This window comes from Neomonachus schauinslandi, chromosome 10 (genome assembly GCF_002201575.2).
Source record: "Neomonachus schauinslandi chromosome 10, ASM220157v2, whole genome shotgun sequence".
NCBI lineage: Eukaryota > Metazoa > Chordata > Mammalia > Carnivora > Phocidae > Neomonachus > Neomonachus schauinslandi.
The window spans coordinates 80,868,489-80,889,432 of NC_058412.1; the positions used below are offsets into that span (position 1 = coordinate 80,868,489).

A 20,944-nucleotide genomic window follows, 5' to 3' on the forward strand; every position below is an offset into this window, starting at 1 on the left:
CGGCGGAGGGCGGCTGAGGGTGCGCGCCCGGCCAGGCGGTGTGCCCGTTCGCAGCGGGGACCGAGCCGTCGGCTGCAGAGACCCGGCCCCGCGGCGGGCGGCGGGCCGCGGGCGGCGGATCTCCGCTCCGCACTGTGCGCGGCCGAGCGGGCGGCGCTGCCCGGGAGCGATGCGCTGAGCGCACGGAGGGCCGAGCGCGGGGCTCGCAGGCGGCGCGGGGAGTCGACCCCATGGAGCTCGCGGGCACCGGGCGGAGCCTGCGGGCGCCGCCGCCGCTGCTGCTGCTGCTGCTCCTGCAGGTGGCCGGGCCGGCGGGCACCCTGGCTGAGACCCTGCTGGACGCGTCGAGGGCCATGGGCGCCAGCTCCAGCCCGCCCAGCCCCGCGAGCGTGGTGGCTCCCGGAACGACGCCGTTCGAGGAGAGTCGCCTGCCAGTGTTCACCCTGGATTACCCCCACGTGCAGATCCCCTTCGAGATCACCCTGTGGATCCTGCTGGCCTCCCTGGCTAAGATAGGTGAGCGAGCTGGACCCAGCAGCTGGGGTGAGGGCGATCGGGTGGGGAAGCGCGAGTGGGCATCTGAGTCGAAAGGGACCCGGGGAGGAACGTTTTCATGCTTTGGTTCTTAAGTGGACATTGGCCTTGAAATAGCCCCAAACTATTAGCCCAGACGAAGTCACCGACGTGCTGCTTACTTTTACCTCAGACGCCAAGTGGTACAGCCCTCTGCCAAAGCAGAGACCTGTTTACTGAGGGAGGAGGCAAGTGGGCTGAGGTTTATTCCTATCTGTCATGGGGAGAGAGGCGCAGGCTAGCACAGAGGCTAAAACGGTTAAAGCCCTAGATGCTCCGAGGAGAGGAGGCGCCTTGGCCAAGACACAGACCCTGCCATGCACCTGACTAATGAAGTGCCTGGGAGGGGACCAGGGACAACTGAGCGCTTGCAGCTGGGACAGGAACACCCTGTCTCCTCCCTCCTTTGGGCTGAGGCTGTCACTCTCCAGGAAGCTTTTTCTTAGGCGACTGAGCCTAGTCAAGTGAGATGCATATGTAAAGATCATTAACCCATTTTTCAAACTCTCTCTTTAACTCTCATTTGGAAAGCCGAAGCTCAGAATGTATTTTCTCACCTTCATTCCCCATCCCCCGCCCCCAAATAAACTTCTGTTGTGATCATGGGGGCTTTACATTATTTTTACTTTATATTTTAAGTACTTTTTTTTTATTTTGAAATATGTCAACTACTGTTGTTGTAAAGATTCAAAGAAGTTATTAGGTCAAAAGAATGTTTGCATTATTGCATACGTCTTCAACATTTGTCCTGGGAAGGATCCCGTGCTGTACAATGAGGCAGGTCTCCATAAAGGATGAAGACGCCTTGCCCGTCAGCCTCCAGCTTATTGATTGGTGGGAGAGGTGCCACACACACCAGTGACCGTAATCCAGGAAAGTGCTAAGTAGTGTGACAAACTCCAAAAAGATAATATGGCAGTGTAGGGAGGCAGAAATCACTTCCTCATGCAAAGGAAGCATTTAAATGGGGTTTTCAAGGAAGACCAGGATATGGTCAGTTGGAGATGAAAGGGAACAACGTTCTAGACAGGCATAAATAGAGACATAAATTGAGGGCAAACACAAAGCAGTCTGAAGAGATGGGTTTCTACGAGGGTGGAAGTTGGGGTAGGTGAGCCTGATGTCAGATGAAATTAATTAGATTCTATTAATGATGACAAAAGGGGGGCACATGCTGTTTAATGATTTCACAGTCTGCGATTGCCTGGCTTTGACATGGTTGTACTTGTTGCGTGTTTTAATTCCACCTGAGAAATGGAAGCAGAGGAAATGAATTTCCCTATCTATCAAGTAGGTATGTGCATTTGTATAAATTCATTGCCCGTAATAATAAACTCAGGTGCTATCTCCTCACAACAACCCTGCCATGTGGGAAGGACAGATATTAATATCCCCCGCCCCCCCTTCACACACACACTGGGTAGAGGCGGAAACTGAAATTCCAGAGAGTTGACATGAGTTGCTCACAGACACACCAAGTGGGGAGCCAAATGCAGGCTCCGTTGACTCACTCTCTCTCCCAGCCTCCATCACTGGCCTGGTGCTTTTGGGCCCTGTTTCCATTACTGCTTCTTGGTTGCCATTTCTATTCAATTACAACATTTTGTTTTGTTCTTCACTCCTGATTATTTTAATCTAATTAATTACACTAATAACAGCCGCTGGTAGGCACTTAAGTTCATTATCTCTAATTTTCACAACCATCCTGGGTAGGTATGATTACCCCGTTTCCTATACGGCGAAGCAGAAGTGGGGAGGTTACCTTGCTGGTGGGTGGGGAGCCAGAATTCTACCCAGGTCTGTCTGATGTCTCATCTTCGTGGCTATCCTGGAGGCTTGTTTTCTCAGGAGGATTAAATGAGACTACCTATGTTTAACATTCTTAGAAAATCCTGGGCATGGAATGAGTGCTGACTACTATCATCATTAGTAGGAGTGGAAAAGGAGTCACAGTATCCTCACTCGGTTCTCCGGTACTGTCTCCCCTTTTCCACTGGGCTGGGCTACCTCCTGCCTTTCTCTGTTTCTGTTTTAGGCTCAGCCTTTTCCAAGTGCTCTTATTTGCGTGGGTTGCTTTTTCATACTTGTTCTTTTTCCATCATGATCCATTCATCTTGTTGGGCCTTACTCTGTTAATTGTGTGGCATTTTATTAAAATGCTTGTCTGAGGTCGTAGGTGTATTGATCTGCCCATGGGCAGTACTTTTTTTTTTTTTTTTTTTTTTTCCAGATGTTTTTCTGTCCCCTGGCACTTGCTGTTCTCCCAGTCTTTCAGGCCTTCCCCCCCCTTCCTCCCAGTTCTCAACTTCACTGGCTACTATCTCCTCTTTCTCTTCTGCATCTGGGGTGGCACAGAGATGAAAATACAGACAGGTGTTCATGTCTCCCAACCAGAAGGGTCTGAGCAGAGAGAGACCTGAGTAGAGACTGCCGTGGGTGGGGTGAAGGATATAGTTCCGAGAGCAGAAAGTGCAGTTTTAGAGTCCTAAAAGCTAGTCCTTAGGGTCTTTCCTAGGTTCTTCCTGTATATAGTTCAACCCTGTCCTCCTGTTGCAGCTCTGTCTGTCCTTAGACGAGCCTGGAAATGCCCAGATACCCCCCAGCGTCTCCCCCAGGCCCTAAACTTTCTGTGGGCTTTGGGGAAGACTGTCCTTGTATTGAGGGATGCCTTTCCAGCCCATTCAGCAGTCTCTAGTCATTCAAATTCTATTTTAACTTTTGCACTGGAAAAACTGTTATTTGGGGGTGACTTAGATGACTTAATTTGCTCATACTTGGGGCAGGATGATGAATTGAGCTGTGCAGGGGACTTGAGGTGATGAGATAACAGATGTGTTAACTCATGCGAAATGCCACGGTTTCTATTTGGGGCACTTTTATGCCGTGAACCCAGTGTACCTGAACTTAACCTGCTGCAGAGAACATGGAGACACATTGCTAGTGATTAATCTAAACAAAGATAATAGGTTGCCCCGAATGGAGGCTCCTAATCACATCTGTAGGAGGTTTCAATCATGCCGGATGGTGAATTCAGCATAGTTTGCTAGATTGCAGCACAATATAATCTTAGAAATATTGCAGTAAGAAGTGCGCAAGTGCATTTTTGGCAGAGTGTTGAATGATTCAACTTTTCATTGTTTTTACCTGATTATCAGGGAAACTCAATTTCTGAATTATTTGGTTAAAAAGAACGTTCTATAGTCATGATGATGATGTGAATGCATATGTAAAGTAGGTTAAATAAATAAAAGAACATAGAATTTAGTACAACTTTGAATAGTTTTTAAAATTTTGGCAAGAAACATTTCCCAATTTGTTTTTCACTTAGATCCTTACACAGGTGAAGTTGTATTGTTCTTTATTTTGAATGCTTATATTTTGAATAACTTGATTTTTTTAACAGCTATAAATGCACACCTTGCTTGGTAAATCCTATACACAGGGATGGAGTTCTGTAGCTTAGAATAATAGGTAGTCAAAGAATTAAGAAGAGAAAAATTTCCTGGAGTGTTCTAAGATGGTCTTCTCTGCTTTCCTTGCCCATGAAGTGGATCAGTGGGCTTTGCCCTAAACTGGGTGAACTTGGGCATGTGTTCTACCTCTCTTTGAAGTCCAGGAACAGAGCACTGGGTCTCTACTCTGTAAAGCAACAAAACTCCCTTCTTTGTCCTCAGTGGTTTCCCAGATGTCCCCTCACTTATCTTGTAGTCTTGAGCTGGCCTGTTTGCCTCTTCCAGGTGTCACCATGCATCCTGACCTTTTCATTTCCTTTACCCTTAAACTTGGGGTTAGGATGCAGAATTTTCCACTTTCCTCCACCCTGTTGTCTTTTTTTTTTTTTAAAGATCTTATTTATTTATTCATGAGAGATAGAGAGAGAGGCAGAGGCAGAGGGAGAAGCAGGCTCCCCGCGGAGCAGGGAGCCCGATGCGGGACTTGATCCCAGGACCCTGGGATCATGACCTGAGCTGAAGGCAGACGCTTAACCTACTGAGCCACCCAGGCGTCCCGCACCCTGTTGTCTTGACATTAAATAACTTGTTTGTAGTATTGTTTTAAGGAAAAGGCAAAGCAATTTGGTCTGTGAAGGTTTCTCCTCTGGGCTCCAGTCTGTCCTGATTTGAAATATGAAACCAGATAGTTTCTTCAGTTGATATCTATCTGTATTACCTGAGATCTCGATCTCTTAGAAAAACCTACCCTTGCCCTTGATCTGTTTCTCTTTGTTGTATTCGGTGTTCTTGAAGCATATACAGCAGTTGGTTGGTCAGGGGATGAAGCACATGATCTTCACCTGTTTGTGAATCACATCTCACTTTGAGCACACTTCTGAAGCTAAGTCTTCCTCATGGCATGTGTTTGTTCTTAAGCTAAAAGAAGAGTTTTGATCCTTTTTGTCTCTAAGTTTCCATCTTTTCCCTTTGGGCTAAACAAAGGATGAAGGATGGCTGCAATAGCTTTCTTATATTCTTTATAAAGATCATTTTAGGTGTCTTCTAGAATTTTATCACTCTAACAGAGAAATATTTTCTTATCTTTTAAAAGAATAACAGGTAATTTTTCACCAAAAATGTTACTCTCTGTATCAACTTCCACAATGACAGTAATTATCATTAATGGGATACTTTTTTATTTTTTTACGGAATTCTTTCACATAAGAAGCCCTAAAATTATCAAAGGACTTTTTGTATAAATGTGTTTGTTCCTTGTAGGGTTGTAAAAACTCACCTGTAAAACCAAGTGAATTTGTTGATTTGTATGTGGATAGATTTTCATCAGTGATTCAATTGCTTTTTAAGGTTTACAGTTCTATTTGGCGTATCTATTTCTTCTTCTGTCAGTTTTAGTACTTGTGTTTTTATTTTTCTGGAAAATCATCATTTCATTTAAGTTTTTACATTTATGGGAAGGAAGTTATTTTCTATTTAAAAATACCTACTTTATCTGCATTTATTATTCTACCTTTTTATTCCTAATACTGTTATTTTTGTTTTTCTTTACCTTGACCAACATTCTCAGAAGTTTATCTATTTTATACTTTTTCAAAGAATTGGATTTTGATTGGTTTCTAGTTTATCACTTTCTTCTCTTTATTATTTAGCTACTCCTACTTTATTGGTGTGTATTTTTAAATTTTTTTTCATTCCTGAATTTAGAGCTTAGCTCATTAGTTATTGAATTTACTTGTTTTCTTATATGTCGACTCCCACCTTACAAAGGTAGTTAATCCCTGAAAAAACACTTATAGTTGAAAACATAATGTTACTTTCAGTAATTTCAGTGAGGAATATTTTTATGAACTCTGCTCCAAAATTGTCATGTCCTTACACTAAAATGACATCAGTCTTATTAAAATAGACAAAACTCTTTCAACAGTTTATTTTAGTTATTATAACTCTTAAGAAGCCATTTTTCTTCATCAGTCTCTCCAAAATATGGCTATTTCTGTGTTTTCATTAAATTCAAAGCTATGGGGGTGCCTGGGTGGCTCAGTCGTTAAGCGTCTGCCTTCGGCTCAGGTCATGATCCCAGGGTCCTGGGATCGAGCCCTGCATTGGGCTCCCTGCTCTGAGGGAAGCCTGCTTCTCCCTCTCCCACTCCCCCTGCTTGTGTTCCCTCTCTCGCTGTGTCTCTCTCTGTCAAATAAATAAATAAAATCTTTAAAAAAAAAAATTCAAAGCTATGATAAACTGACATTTAAGACTATGGTACAAAGCATAGTCATGATAATTCTAAGTTTATGTAAATTCATCTTTATTGCAAATTGTAACAATAAAGAGCATGGCAGAGACTAAAGAATTCAGGGAGGGGATGGAGATGAAATTGTACTTTCCCAGTAAATTGCATGAAATCATTATTGCTGTCAACTGACAAACCTTTATATTCTGAGAGGAGAACTTAACACAACTTATCAGTGATAAAGCTGAAAAGATAACTGATGTATCTCATCAGGGGCACTCCGCCACTAATTTAAAGTCTATAAAATCCAATTTAGTCTTCATGAAATCAAAGAAATGCCTCATGAGCTGAAATAGGAATATTAAAAGAAACTCTTTTTAAAGATGGTTTCCCATAATCCAAATGGGTATATCTTCAAGGAATGGCAATATATGTATTGAAGGCTAGAAATACATTGCTCTGCCTACTTCAGTTGCACTGTATTGTTTTGATATGTAGAGTTTTCACTGTTGTTTAGTTCTCAGTATTTTTAAATTTCCTTGTGATTTTTTAAAAAAGATTTTATTTATCTACTTATTTATTTTTGAGAGAGAGAGGGAGAGAGAGAGAGAGTGCGTGAGCAGGGCGAGAGGCAGAGGGAGAGGGAGAGAGAGAATCTCAAGCAGACTCTGAGCTGAGTGTGGAGCCTGACACGGGGCTCAATCTCATGACCTGAGGTCAAGACCTGAGCCAAAATCAGGAGTCGGTCCCTTAACCCACTGAGCCACCCAGGCACGCCCTCTTTGTGATTTTTATTATTCTAGCCCAATAATTATTTACAATGATAGGTTTTAGTTAGTAAACATATAGAGATATGTGGTTATTTTTTATTTTATTCATATTTTATTACATTTGGTTTAGATAGGATGTTTTCTGTGGTTTAATATATGGTCCTTGTTTATTTTTATTTAAATTTTAGTTAGTAAACATACAGTGCAATATTGGTTTTGGGAGCAGAATGTAGTGATTCATCACCTAATTATATGGTCCTTTTTAAACTGCATTTTCCATGCTTGCTTAAAAAAGATTATATATTCTCTATTTATTTGGTGAAGGATTTTATACAGGCACATGTGCACACATGCAGACACACATACACACTAGATTAAATTTGTAAGTATGATGTTCAGATCTTTAATAGAATTGCCGAGTTTTTTGGCTGTTTTAACTATTAGGTTATATGGTACATTAAAATCAATGTCTAAGATTGTGATGCCAATTACTGTTTATAATTTTGTTAATTTTTGCTTTGTATATTTTGATGCTAAGTTATTAGGTGCATACAAGTTTAATATTGTTATATCTTCTGAGCGAATTTGTCCTTTAATTATTAAGTTATGAACTTCTTTATTTTCAATAGTATTCTTGTGGCTCACAGTCTGTTTTTTCTTTTATTACAATTGCTATTCAAAATAAAACTAGATTTTGCACATGTCTTTTTTCTGTATCTGTTTTCCACATCTATATTTTCCAGACGTATCTTTTCCTATACCATTACTATTAAATCAACTAGATAATTTTCATTTAGATACATTTTATTAAACCACCTATAGCTGGATTTTTTTTTGTCTTTAATTTAAATTTTAAAAATATCTGTAATTTCAAAAGAAGTGCAGTTACATTTATTGTGCATTTATTGTGAGTTATATATGTGGGCTTACTTTCTTTGTTTACTGTGCTTTTATTTGGTGTCTTTCGTTTTCTTGTCATATTTTGGCTTAGTATTTTTTTTCATTTATTTTTTATATATTATTATATATTCTGTTTCTATTCCTTTTGTGGTTGACTCTTCAATTTTAATCTGATTACCTGATTTAACAGGAGTCAGGCCAGGCTGCTTTGGCTCACATTTTCCTACACATATTTTGTAGTTGTATGATATTGTGTGCATAACTTAAACTCTCTGGGTTCAGTTGCTTTATTGGTTAAATGGGTAAATAAAAGTACCAATGTCATAGGCTGTTGTAAAAATTAAATTAGCTAATATATGTAAAATCTTAAAATAATTTTTTGAAATGTGGTAAACATAGTATTTGCTATTTTATTATCGTTTTATCCTCTTTCTGAATAATACTTAAACTATAAAAATTTTTGACTGCTATCTGTCTGTTGCAGGATTTTAATTTTTTGTCTTATAATTTAGACCTGGTCTGTGTTTAATTTATTCCAAATTAGATTTTAATTTTTTGACGTGATTTGTATTTCATTTCCTCCAAATTAGTTTTTAATTTTTATAAGCAGTGTTTACATTTGCAAACATGCTTATCAATTTTTTATTATTACTTCTTCTGTCTCCCCCTTTCCCCCAGATTGTTTTCTTTTTACTGAAATATGTTCTTTGGTGTATACTTCAGGGAGGGCCTTTGAATGAGAAATTTTCTTGATCTTTGACAATGTCTTTGATTATTCTTTTGAACGATTATATAACAGAGTATAGGGGTTGGAAATATTATCTCTTATCAGTTGGAAGACATTATTTCATTACTTTCTGACCCCTTTTGTTGCTAAGGAGAATTATGTTATTATTCTCATTGCCCTTTGGAATTAATCTGACTTTTCTGTTGGCTTGTATTTAAGATTCTTCATTTGGTTATTTCTGATATTCTTCTGTTTCTTTGATGTGTCTAGGTATTGATTTATTTTGTTTTTGTTTCTTGGAACTTGAGCTTCCGTGTTTCTTAATGCGGTTTCATGTTTTTCATCTCTTTATTTTTCTTTTCTATTTCTTAGTAATTTTATCAGAACTTTTTACTAGAATCCCATTACTCTCAGTGTTTCTAATCTGTGCTTAATCTACTCACTGGATTTTTCATTTTAATTATATTTTCATTATGCTGTTTTGGCTCTTTTTTAAGTGGATCTGTGTTTTGTTCATACTTTTCTACTATTCAATTAATTTTTATTCCTCCTTTGATTTTTTTCATTTATTTAAACTATATTCATTTTATAGTTTTTTTTAGATTTTTCTGTTATTTTTAGTTGTCGCTAATTCTTATGTTTATCACATTTACTGACTTTCCCTTTTGGGTATTTATTTCCTTATATAGATTATATTTTTTGTTGTGAGCTTAGCTTCAGCAGGGGATGTTTACTTGGAAGTGGTTTGTCTCCCTTAAGTTATGAATGGTTCTTCCAAAAATGGTTTTGAGTTTTCATGCTGGGACCCAGAGTTTTAGTGGTTGGCTTTTAGTACCAGCTTGGTTTTCCCATATGATTCAAGTGGACTTTATACCTGTATGTGGTATAAACCTGGAATTTTAAACTTTATAGGGAGAATTTTCTCTCTGCCCAAAGCCATAAAGAGTTGATGTGTTTCCTTCTATTTTTCCGGCTATTGGCATCTTTTAGTATTTATTTATTTGGCACAAAGTAGCTCTTTGAGACTCAGGAATTTATGCATGAATGCTTCCCTTACTGGTCTGATGTCAAATTTTTTGTCTTCATGTAGGTGTTCAAATACATAGGGCAGGTAATTTGTCTGGAATCCCCCTGGTTCACTGTGGCTTGAAATCCTCCTGTCATCTCTTGCTTTGACTCTTCTCTTTATTTCTGGCCTTCCAGACATTTTCCTTTATTTTGAATGTGGCTAGATGTTAATCTTGTATGTTTGAAGTAAGAGGTGGCTTTATCTGTGTTCACATTGTTGGATGGCTCAGTGACATTGTACTTGGCACTTTTTAAACAAATGCTTGCTATATAATGTTTAAAGTCCATGGATATGTTCTGTTTATAGAATATCATAATGGATTCTCTTTAATAATGTAAGGTGAATATAATATGTGCTTTCCTAGTTTTCCTGTGTTCAGGATGTGAAGATGTGACTATTCTGCTTTTATCTTCTATGTTTTCATAGTTGGGTAGAAGAGAAATAACTCATCAATTGAAAAGTGTTGGACCTAAGTTTTGGAAAAGATGTCCCCCAGATTAGAAGTAGGAGGACCCTATTGCAATTCGAGTTCTGCCATCAACTTTGTTGTATGACCCTGCCAAGTCTTCAACTACTTGGTTCTCACATTTAATTATAGAAGTAGGGATATGTATCTGCCCCATCTGTTTAACATTTCCACAGGGATAATATGAGATACTCTGTAGGGGAGGAAGTAACTTATAACAAAGGTTTTACTTTTATATAGCAAAGGAAACTTAAGCCAAGAGAAGCATGTGTTTATTATATTAAAGTGATGTGCAGACATGGGCGTATTGTCATTCCAAATGAGGCATGCACAATTACAGGTTACTCTCTTGCAATTACATCTTTTAAATGTAATGAATCATAATTGATGTACTTCCTGCAACAGTCGTGCACATTGTTCATCACCACCCAAGGGCTTTCTAATCTTGATTTGTAAAATTCATCCCTTGTTTGAAGATGTATGTATTCCTTTCCCTCTTCAATCATTCCAGGGGAGGACATGAGAATTCCTTTGAAAGCTATGTGGCTGTGACATAATCATATTTTAAAGGTGAGTTTCATGTTATTACTTAGCGTTGGCATAGAAAGGCTCATGTGTAAAAACAGAAAAGCCAAATTCACAAATGTATTTAGACATTTCAACTGAAAATGAAACAGATGACACATGCCCACCCTCTGTATGTGAAAGTGCTCTAAAGAAGCTTTAAAAGTTTTGTTATCCAGAGAAAGTTCCTCGTGCAGTCATGAGGCAGTGGAACAATTCTTTTTATTTTTTTAATATTTTATTTATTTATTTGACAGAGAGAGGGAACACAAGCAGGGGGTGTGTGAGAGGGGTAAGCGGAGCAGGGAGCCGGATGCCAGGCTCGATCCCAGGACCCTGGGATCATGGCCTGAGCCGAAGGCAGACGCTTAGTGACTGAGCCACTCAGATGCCCTGGAACAATTCTTTTGCCATATTCCTGTGACCCTTCCACTGGCGATTCTGCTGCTCCCTATCACTAAGCTTCTTTCCTAGGGATCCTGGGGCTGGGAAATCTGATCAGTGTAATGCAGCCGAGCAGAGTCTTTTGTTGTGGCGTTGGAGGGTGGAGATGGGTGGGCCTAGATAATCCCTCTATTATGGTTTCATTAATAAAATAATGATAGCTAACAAGGATGAAGCATTATTCCAGGCCAGGTATTTGGGCCAAGTGTTTTATACCCATTGTCTTATTTAATTTTCATAGCAACTCTGGTTGGTAGGCACCATTATAATCCCCAGTTTTAAAAAATAGATGAGGAAACAGGTTGAGAGAACTTAGGTCCAGAGTATCACAGCACTTAAGGGGTAGAGGTGGGATCCGTGGCCAGTGTACTTCATCGCTCCACTGTGTTTCGCCCTGAAGAAGAATGTTAAATTCTAGGTATCTGTCTGTGGTCTCCAGAGCACCTTTATGTGCCTTATCTCAGATACTCTTAACCTTAATCTTAACTGTCTCAGATTTTCACTATAAAATCAAACAATGATAATTACATCCTGCCTACTTCAGAGGATCATGGTGTGGACCAACTGAAATAATATATGAAAGCACATTTGACTCCACAGTTAACATTAGTCCAAGCTCACCACAACTCTGTAAACTGGTAGAATGGAAGGCGAGGTGGTGGAACTCATAGTGGTATCAGAGCTGGAACTTGAGTCTAGAATTTCTGAATCTTGAGGGATGCCTGGGGGCTCAGTCAGTTAAGCGTCTGCCTTCAGCTCAGGGAGTCCCACATCGGGCTCCCGGCTCAGCGGGGAGCCTGCTTCTCCCTCTGCCTGCCGCTCCCCCTGCTTGTGCTCTCTCTCTCTCTGATAAATAAATAAAATCTTAAAAGAAAAATAGAATTTCTGAATCTTGGTCTCGCTTTTGCCACCATGCATAACTTAGGGAATGTAGAATTCTAATGGTTTTGAAATGTAGATTTCACATGTTAAGATTTCAGCAGGTTGACAGGAGAGAAGGTATTCAATCTGTTTTGTGTTACACGTATATGCACATGTGTTGAATTGCATACACAATGCATGTGCAGCATGCAGACATATAAGCACACATGAATGACATTCATTAGGACATCAGCTCCATGAGGGAAGGGACTTTCCTCTTTGACCTGCTCTCTGGGACAGTGCTTGGCACCTAGCAGGTACTCAGTAAGGAACTACTGAGAAAACAAATAAGTAAATAATGTTCAGAGGTACTTTTCGTTTCACCCCAGCTTAATCATGTGGTAACCAAGGTAACCGTGCCTCCTGGTTTGTCTGTGATATCCATGATTTGTGTTAGCCGGGCACACGTGTTAATAGTGTGCCCTTCACTCTCAACTATACTCATTTATATGATCATTTATTTGGCCACTCTACTTGTAATGCATATACTGTTCTTGCACATATTTGAGTGATCACTTCAGCTCTGTTGTCCAAAATCCGAGCTCTACAGCTCTACCACTTGCTAGGTGTGCAGTTTGGGTGAGCTAATAAGCCTCTACAACCTCAGTTATTTCATCTGTGAAATAGGATGATGATAGTAGCTTCCTTCTTAGGTTGTTGTGAGGGTAGAGTTAATGCCTGTGGAAAACTTGCCACCTTCACAAGAACAGAGGTCTTGCCTCCTCTTCCAAAGCATACTGGTGTCGCACCAAGGAAGTCTGTTCTGTCCAGTTATTTTGTAACAAGTTGTTAGATCATCTGGATGGTCCTGTCTCCTGCTGTTGGTGTTATGCCCGGGTTTCTCTCTAAATCATACGCGTTTCAGTCTTCATTGTTGCATAAATTAAAAAAAAGATCTGCTTTTGTAAGTTAATTTGCAATGGAAATAAAAGGCAGTGTGCACCCTTTGTTTGGTCCCAGGTTCCTGTGTTGTACACTAAAGGGTGAACAGCAAGGTGTAATAGGTGGGAGGCTGAAGAGAGGGCCCCGCACACAAGGCTCATGGTCCGGTGAGACCTTCCCCGCTCTCTTCTTGACCCTCCTCTGAGCTGCTGGGCATACTCTGTGTCCTCAGGGTCCCCAGATACGTTAGTTTACACACGGGGGGGGGGGGATTGTGTGTTTCAGCCCATCCTTCCCAAGTCCATTTGTACTTTTTTACAAACCATGTTTCTTTAGGAATCGAGGCAGAAAAGTGTTTTAAAACCAAATGCTGCCCAAACTAACCATTGCTATTTAAAAACTGTCACCTGGACCTCCCTATCAGCAGTATTCTGAGGCAGAAGCCCGCACTGGCTGAGTGTCCATTTTCTCAAACAAAACACCAGAATGGTGTGGAGAGAAGAGAATGAGAAATTGCGGCCCCTCCTTTCCATCCAATTGAAATGTCTGGTCTTCAGGATTGGGAAGAATACACCGTTCCTGTCAGCCGATTTTCTTAGGAGAATGGCATCATTCCTTGTGCATTCTCTGCTGACCTGTCTGGAAGGATATGAAAATGCTGCCTCTGGCTCCTGGAGCTCACATCTTTACAGGAACTAGGAAATATATGTATATGCCTGCGTGAACTAGCTCCTGCCTCAGTCTCTCCAGCTCCTGTCGCTTTGGCACTTTTATCACCATCTAACACGTATTTATTTATTCATTAGTCACCTGTGTGTGCTCGCTGTCCCTCCCTTCTCGAGTCATGGCTCTGGGGTGGGGGCCTTGGGTCTTTTGGTTTTATCCACCTCTGTGGAGCTGAGGAGGCCCACAGTTAAAACTAATGATGTCTACATTCTCAGCACTGTTTTATATTTTCAGCTGTTTCACATCTATAGCCTCTTTTGATGCTCACAAGAGCCTTAATTTGTTTTGTTTTACTGCGGACATTCATCATTCATTCACATGCTTACATTCTAAGCTCGGTTGGTGAGTGCTAAGGGTTTTGCTAGAGCGATTTGGTTAATAAGATAGCTAATTTATGTATTTAATGACTTTACTCCCTCTGCAGTGATTTTTTTTTTGTCTTTTTCTTTTCATTTGGCCTTCGTGTCTCAATTTTGTGTTTTTTTTAATTTTTAAAATTTTTTTAAAGGTTTCATTTTTACTTGAAAAAGAGCACAAGCAGAGAGGCAGAGGGAGGGAGAATCTGAAGCAGACTGTGCGCTGAGTGCAGAGCCCAATGTGGGGCTCGATCTCATGATGCTGAGATCACGACCTGAGCCAAAACCGAGTCGGACGCTTAACCGACTGCGCCGCTCAGGCGCCCCTGAGGCGCCCCTCAGGCGTCCCTCAAGTGTCCCTCAATTTTGTGTTTTGAGGCCACTGAAACCAGGGGAGTTACTGCTATTCCTGAATCTCTGAACAAACGTGTAATCTGCAGGACTCCAGTCTTTCATTTTTCCACTAAATATGTTAGTAGTATTGATCATTATTTTAATAAAATGTAAAGATTATGACGACGGTGGGACCATAGAATTCTTAAGATCTGTACATCTTCAGAATTGGAATCCCTTTGGTCTTTGCAACAGTAAACAAATGGAAAGACACATGGATGTGCAGAGACCACTGAGTTGGTAATCAGAAGCTGGAAAGGAGGCAAAAATGAATGAAAATATGATGATTCTGGTAAGTTTAGAAAATAGTATAATTTACCAAATAGGGTAGTTTCTTAATTTAGCTCTAGCCACCCGTGTGCACATAGCTCCCATCCGTGTAAATAACTGGGGACTGTAGCTAAGTGTTAGCAACCACTTAATTGAAAAATGAAATTAGGTAGCAATTACTGGCTATTGTGGGTTCCTCTTCTATACTTTGATCTCTTTATTTTAAGCAACTGGTAAATTTGTTTGGAAGGCAGGCTCTCAGAGGAATAAAAACCAAACAGAACATGAAACTCCAACACAAGGTGGTTGAGTGGGTGGGGTAGTCTCCCTGGATAAGCGTGTACAACTTAATGATTGGTGGGCAAACAACAAAACCGAAATTGGCATAAATCGTTTACTAATACATGGGCTGAAAGAATAACAAGTCTGGGGATTTAACATTAGCCTGGGGTGATAGAAAAAAAAAATTGCTTTCAACTGTTGACCTGCATGGAAAGTTTGACTCTCAGTTAGAGTATACCAGAGTCCTCCTACCCTCCCCGGATCCTGGATCCTGGTGCCGCCTCCCTGTGCCTCTTCTTGATCTGCAGAGGGTCTATGCAGAAACAGTCCACAGAGCCTAACTACTCCCTGGATTCTGTCATTCCCCCTAAATATTGCCTACACCCGGGGAAGTTTTTACCCTCAGAACGATCTCTTTCAATCTAACCTTTCCTTGGCCGATCCCCTTCATCAAAGGGTGTTACTAAAATGGAAAAAGAAAAAAAAAAAGAAACGGGTGTGGGCCAAGAGCCACAAGGGGGTGAAGCTTGGTAAAGTTAAAGGTGTTTGGAATCTGAGGCTGTTGAATCTACTTCCGAGCCGTAAAGTCTCAACCTGCAGTCCTGACAGATTCAGAACAAGTTCTGTGACGACTCTGTGTATACTTCATGAGAAACCTGAGTCGAGGACTTTTCTAGAGAAGAATTCTTGGCGTGTCCAAGGGCTGCTCTCATCATTTTAACAGCCTGGATCTTGTTTCCCACCTGGCGACATTAGAAATTCCCCTGGCATCTGTGGGTTACTTTACTTGGCGCGGGGAGGCACGTATTTCACACCCAGATGTAAAATATGCGAAAATACTTGGGACACCATCCAGCATCATTGTTATCTCCTGGTGCAGGGTTGCAGCCTCGGTGGGCAATGAGGGTGCACCCGGACTGGTTCGTTTCTGGGCTGTGTGGATGGTGTGGTATGTCTCCTCTATCTTGGTGGCAAGGTGCTCGTGGAACATTTTGCAAAACTCCTAGGACACCATCGGAGCATGTCGATTGCAAGAACTGACCATCTTTGGAATTCCTTCCCCTGGCCTATCCCACCTGTAGCTTCAAAAAGGAGACTGTGACGTGTTACAAGGAAGTAATCTAAGATGGTCTACTCCAGCAGGAAGTAACCAAGATGGTAAAGTACGTAAGTGGTTTTGATCCTCTGAAAGCCAGTTAGTGGTAAGCTAGCTAATATAAAATTGAAAGCCATGAACAGCTCTAAATAAAAAGCGAGAAATATTATTTACAGAAAAGCACAGTGTTTATTATTTGTTCTTTCTTCACTGGCTTTTCTCACTCTCCAAGCATAATTTCTTCTTTAACCTTGGAAAGGAAGAAATTGATGTGCTTTTTACAAGATCATTATGCAAAGTAATTGTGGTATGTATACTTTGTATAGATGCTGATTAGCCAGCCTCTTGCATGACAGTCTCTTTTAAAATTCCTGGAGGGCGCCTGGGTGGCTCAGTTGGTTAAGCGACTGCCTTCGGCTCAGGTCATGATCCTGGAGTCCCGGGATCGAGTCCCGCATCAGGCTCCCTGCTCGGCAGGGAGTCTGCTTCTCCCTCTGACCCTCCCCCTTCTCATGCTCTCTCTCTCTCTCTCTCATTCTCTCTCTCAAATAAATAAATAAAATCTTTAAAAAAAAATAAAATAAAATAAAATTCCTGGAAAAATCGTGAGCTTTTTTGTCCCAGAAGTAGCCATTGGGCAGCCCGGGCCTGCGATTGTCCCTTCACTGGAATCGCTTTTATAGAGAGAATCTGGAGGACTGTAGATTCTCTGTAAGGCCCAAGCTGGGGAGCTGCATCAGTGGAGGTTTTCATTTTACTGTGTGCATCATATGCTCGGCCTCTTTCACAGCCAGGACAACTTCTTTAGTCACTGGCTTGCCCCACGTTGATTTGGGCAGTGAAGCCCAGAGGGACTCTGGGCCTTTTTGCTCACCCTCCAGGCTCCTGAGAGCTGAGGGAGTCAGGGCCAGGAGCATCTTCCCAGGCCACCCCCTTCCTGCTCAGGGCATAGCGCCTCCACAACCCCTCCCCACATGGAACCAAAACATTATCGTTTGAAGGCATAGCTTGCATTCTTTCAATTTGTGACTTCCCTTGAAATCCAGAGAGATAATAGTCTTCTATTATTCCCCCATCAGATTTCTGAGAACAGCACCTTCAGTTGCATCTGCCTTTGGCCCCAGTATATATATGTCTTTGTGGGACATGAAATTCTCAGTCAGCATTGGATACAGTGTCTTCCACGAAGCAGGGCAAGCCAGGAGTTATGGATGACTCTTGTGGGTGTGTCTGCGTGTGTTACGCAGGCCGCCATATGTGTGCACACACACAACTTTTAAGTCGCTCATGAGCAATCACAGGGTTGCTAGTTCAAAACTAAATATGAAATTTCTGCTCAGGGATGTGTGCATAGTCTACTCAGCAAAAATACTTTTCTGGCCTAGTGGTTATAGGCCAAGTCTTTCGGCCCGACTTCTTATAGAAAGGAAGCTATAATACTGAAAATTGATCTTATCTTGCCAATGGCCCAGGAATGCAAATGATAAGTCTGAGATTAAAGAAAGGGTTTACTGCAGGTGGTAGTGAGGCAAGGGCATGAGTCCAGTCCTGGGGCCGGCCCTGGCGCGGGGGTCAGATTAGGATTCAGCTATCTTCAATGGAGAGGAAAGTCGGAGGCCTGCAGGCCACTCCAGAAGTTCTCTGAGCTTGCGGAAGCGAATGTCACCAACTCTCAGTGTGCTGCTCAGGACCCGTCAGGGAGCTCGCCCCATTGACAGAAACCAGCTTTGGGGCCCAGTAAGAACAGGGAGGTACCCCTGAGGAGCTGAGCCCTACTCACTTGCTTAAGAGATGGGAAGCCCGTCCCGTAAGCCGTGGAATCTCAGTGCTAAGTTGTGTTCTCATTGCTCCAGTTCAGATTTGAAGTCAGAAGTCAAAAAAGAACAGTGAAGAGAAAGAGAATGGATGGTTTCCCACTCTCATTTCTACTGCAGTCTTAGGAGCCTCTGAAGGTTGGCTTTTGGACTTGCAGTCCAGACAGGCGGCCAACAGGGTGGCCTAGTGGTGGGCATGCATGCCCTGGGAGATGGGTGGAGGAGGGCGCCAGCAGTGGGGGTTCCTGCAGGCGCACCGGAGAGCCAGCACTTGCCCTAATGAGACGAAGCCCCTGCTCAGCTCCAGCCAATTGCCACCTTGCTCAAATTGGGGGACAGAAGGCCCAGTCTGCTGATTTTTCAAGATAAACTAAACAGGGGATTTTATGTGTGCAGACTCTCAATGTCCAGAGGTTAGCTCAAGATTCAAAAAACACCAGATGAGCAAAACAAAGTAGGCCTGTAGGCCACGGCGGCCCATAGCCTGCCGGTTTGTAACCTCCAGCCTGGACTTTTTCATGTTACGTGAAGTTTTGCTTCCAGGATTCCTAGCTGCTGATATTTATTTAAGGGAGCTGACTTACGCACTCAGGATCAGGTGGAATTTGTGAGGTTAATAATAGTCCAAACGAATACCATCCTCAGAATGTGATTATGTCACAAAAAGAGAAGTAAGTAATAGTGGGGACATCCTCTTGCCATTGATAAAAACGGGGAGGCCATTCTGGAATCGCCAAGAAAAGGTATTCCGTTTTACACCTTGAATAAGAAGCATGGGCACAGGACGCAGTGCTGGGACGAAGGTCAGGCCTCAGGCACACGCCTCTCACGTTGCCTCTGACGGTTGGTTAGTTAAGTCACACAGCAACTTCATTATCTACGAAAGATAAACTCTGCGGATAAATCAGATGTTATTCTGACAATTGTTAAACAATGAAGAGTTACTTCCCTTCACTAAATTGTGTTTTGTCAATTTCAATAAGAATATCTGTTCTTAGCGTCTCAGTAGATGATCAGGTCCCATACAAGAGGCGTTTTCCTTTAAAAATGTGTCTGTGAATATTTTAACAGTTTTAAAGATAATAAAAACAAGTAAGGTTCTTGTGCTGTTGTTCACTGAGCATCATTTAGAATAAACCGGTAGGAGTATTGCCATAATAAACATACGTGCCCTGGTAGGAGATTGGGATATCACGTTAGCATGTTATACCTTGCTCAGCCGTGTCCGTACTTTGATATTTTGCTACGAGCATTTTTATAGAAATTAGTTATTTGACCCTTTGCATTGCAGAACATTCTGATTTTTTTGCTTTTTATTTTTGGACAGCCCATGCTTTGTACAGTTTGAGGTTTTTGGTCATTTCACCATAAACAACATTTTGCCACCTGTCTAATTGGCTGTAAGGCAATTTTGCCATAAAAGAGAAAATCACGAAAAATAACAAGGACATTCATCAAAGAGGACATAATGAAACATGAAAAAATTAATAAAAGTGACGTAAGGATATTTGCCATAAAAGCTAAAGCTGTGAAAAATAAAACAGGGACATTTTAAAAGGACATAATTAAACACGAAAAAATTAATGATAAAATTGATTGTTAATGTCTTCCTTCATTTAGATAGAGAGGTGTCAATTTTCCAAATATTAGGATGCACATTTGTAACTGAGTTTTGTATTGCACTGTGAAAGGCTTCTACATTGCTGTTCATTCTTGACATACAGTCACATGTCCATTCATACACGTTCCAGAGTTCTATGGGAAATGTATAAGACATAGGAATGCTGTAACACATTTTAACTGATCTTTGTTACCATTGTAACTGATAGGTTGTTTTCTAGTATAGTATGCAATACAGCTTTATACTGTCTTATTTCACACTTCCAGTATTTATCCAGTAAGTTTTCCAGTAAATAATTTTCTATTGAGTCGATACATACTAGTCATCGTCCACTATTTAAGACCACCGTGTCTACTCATCACTGTATAGAACATGATAAGCTCTAGCCAAGAGTTAGATAATGTATAAATGGGAACTTTGTCAATGGAGCAGCGAAACCAAAGTGTCAATCAGTTCTTCCATCTTTCAGAGCAGAATTGCCTTATGGTCAATTAGTTAGCGATGAAAATGTTTGCAAGTGAAAATGCTTGTGGCCAAGATGTCCGCAGTGAAAATACCAGACCCACGTTTTACATCCCCTCTCTGAGAGTTGCCTTTCAAAGGCCTGGTTCAGAGGCTGTGGGTCAGCTGATGAGTTAGTTATTTTGGGATATGTGCATGGTGGCAGCGCCTATCAGCAGAGATCAGTTTGATCTACATCTTTTCATACTTGTTTGCTTAGCAGTGTTTATGCAGCTATATCAATATTTCTTTTTGCTGTGCCATCATCATTTTATAAGAACGAGTAGGAAAGTGAGAAACAAACATGAAGATTTGTTTTCTATTGTGGGAAAAGATACATAACATAAAATTTACCACATTCACCCTAACAAGTACAATTCGGTGGCACTAAGTACATTCACAGGGTTGTGCAGTCATCACCCCTGTCTGTCTCCAGAACTCCTCCATCTTCCCAAACAGAAACTCTGCCCATGAAACAATAAGTCCCTGTCCTCCGTCCTCCCAGCCCCTGGGAACCTGTGTTCTTTCTGTCTCTATGAATGTGACGTATCTAGGTACTTCATGTAAGTGGAATCATACAGTAATTGTTCTTCTGTGTTTGGTGGAAGTGAAGATTTTAAGCATAGCTCTTACAACGTAAGCAAAACTGAGGTGAAGGTAGAAATCACCTTGAGTGATGAAAGCATAAACCTTTAGGGTAATCAGATAGAAACGAGTTGTCTGGGCATTCTGTGGTAAATAAAATAACAAAACTGCAGGTTAAAGAAGATGAGAGGAAAGTTGGAACTAAGAATGTGAGCGAAGACTCTGATAAAAGGCGAGGCCCACAATCTTTGCTTTCAGGGGCTTGAACCCCAGCGAGAGCATGCACAGGCGGTGGCCACATGCCT

At 41.3% G+C, this 20,944-nt stretch overlaps 1 protein-coding gene across 1 annotated transcript in view; it reads left to right on the top strand.

Moving 5' to 3' along the window:
* The first annotated feature begins 230 nt into the window (after nt 1-230).
* The window catches only part of SLC9A2 (solute carrier family 9 member A2), a 96,546-nt gene continuing 75,832 nt past the window's right edge, over nt 231-20,944 (top strand). The window contains exon 1 of the mRNA XM_021680285.1: nt 231-516. Coding sequence (XP_021535960.1) covers nt 231-516 — 286 coding nt within the window. The remainder of the gene's footprint in view (nt 517-20,944) is intronic.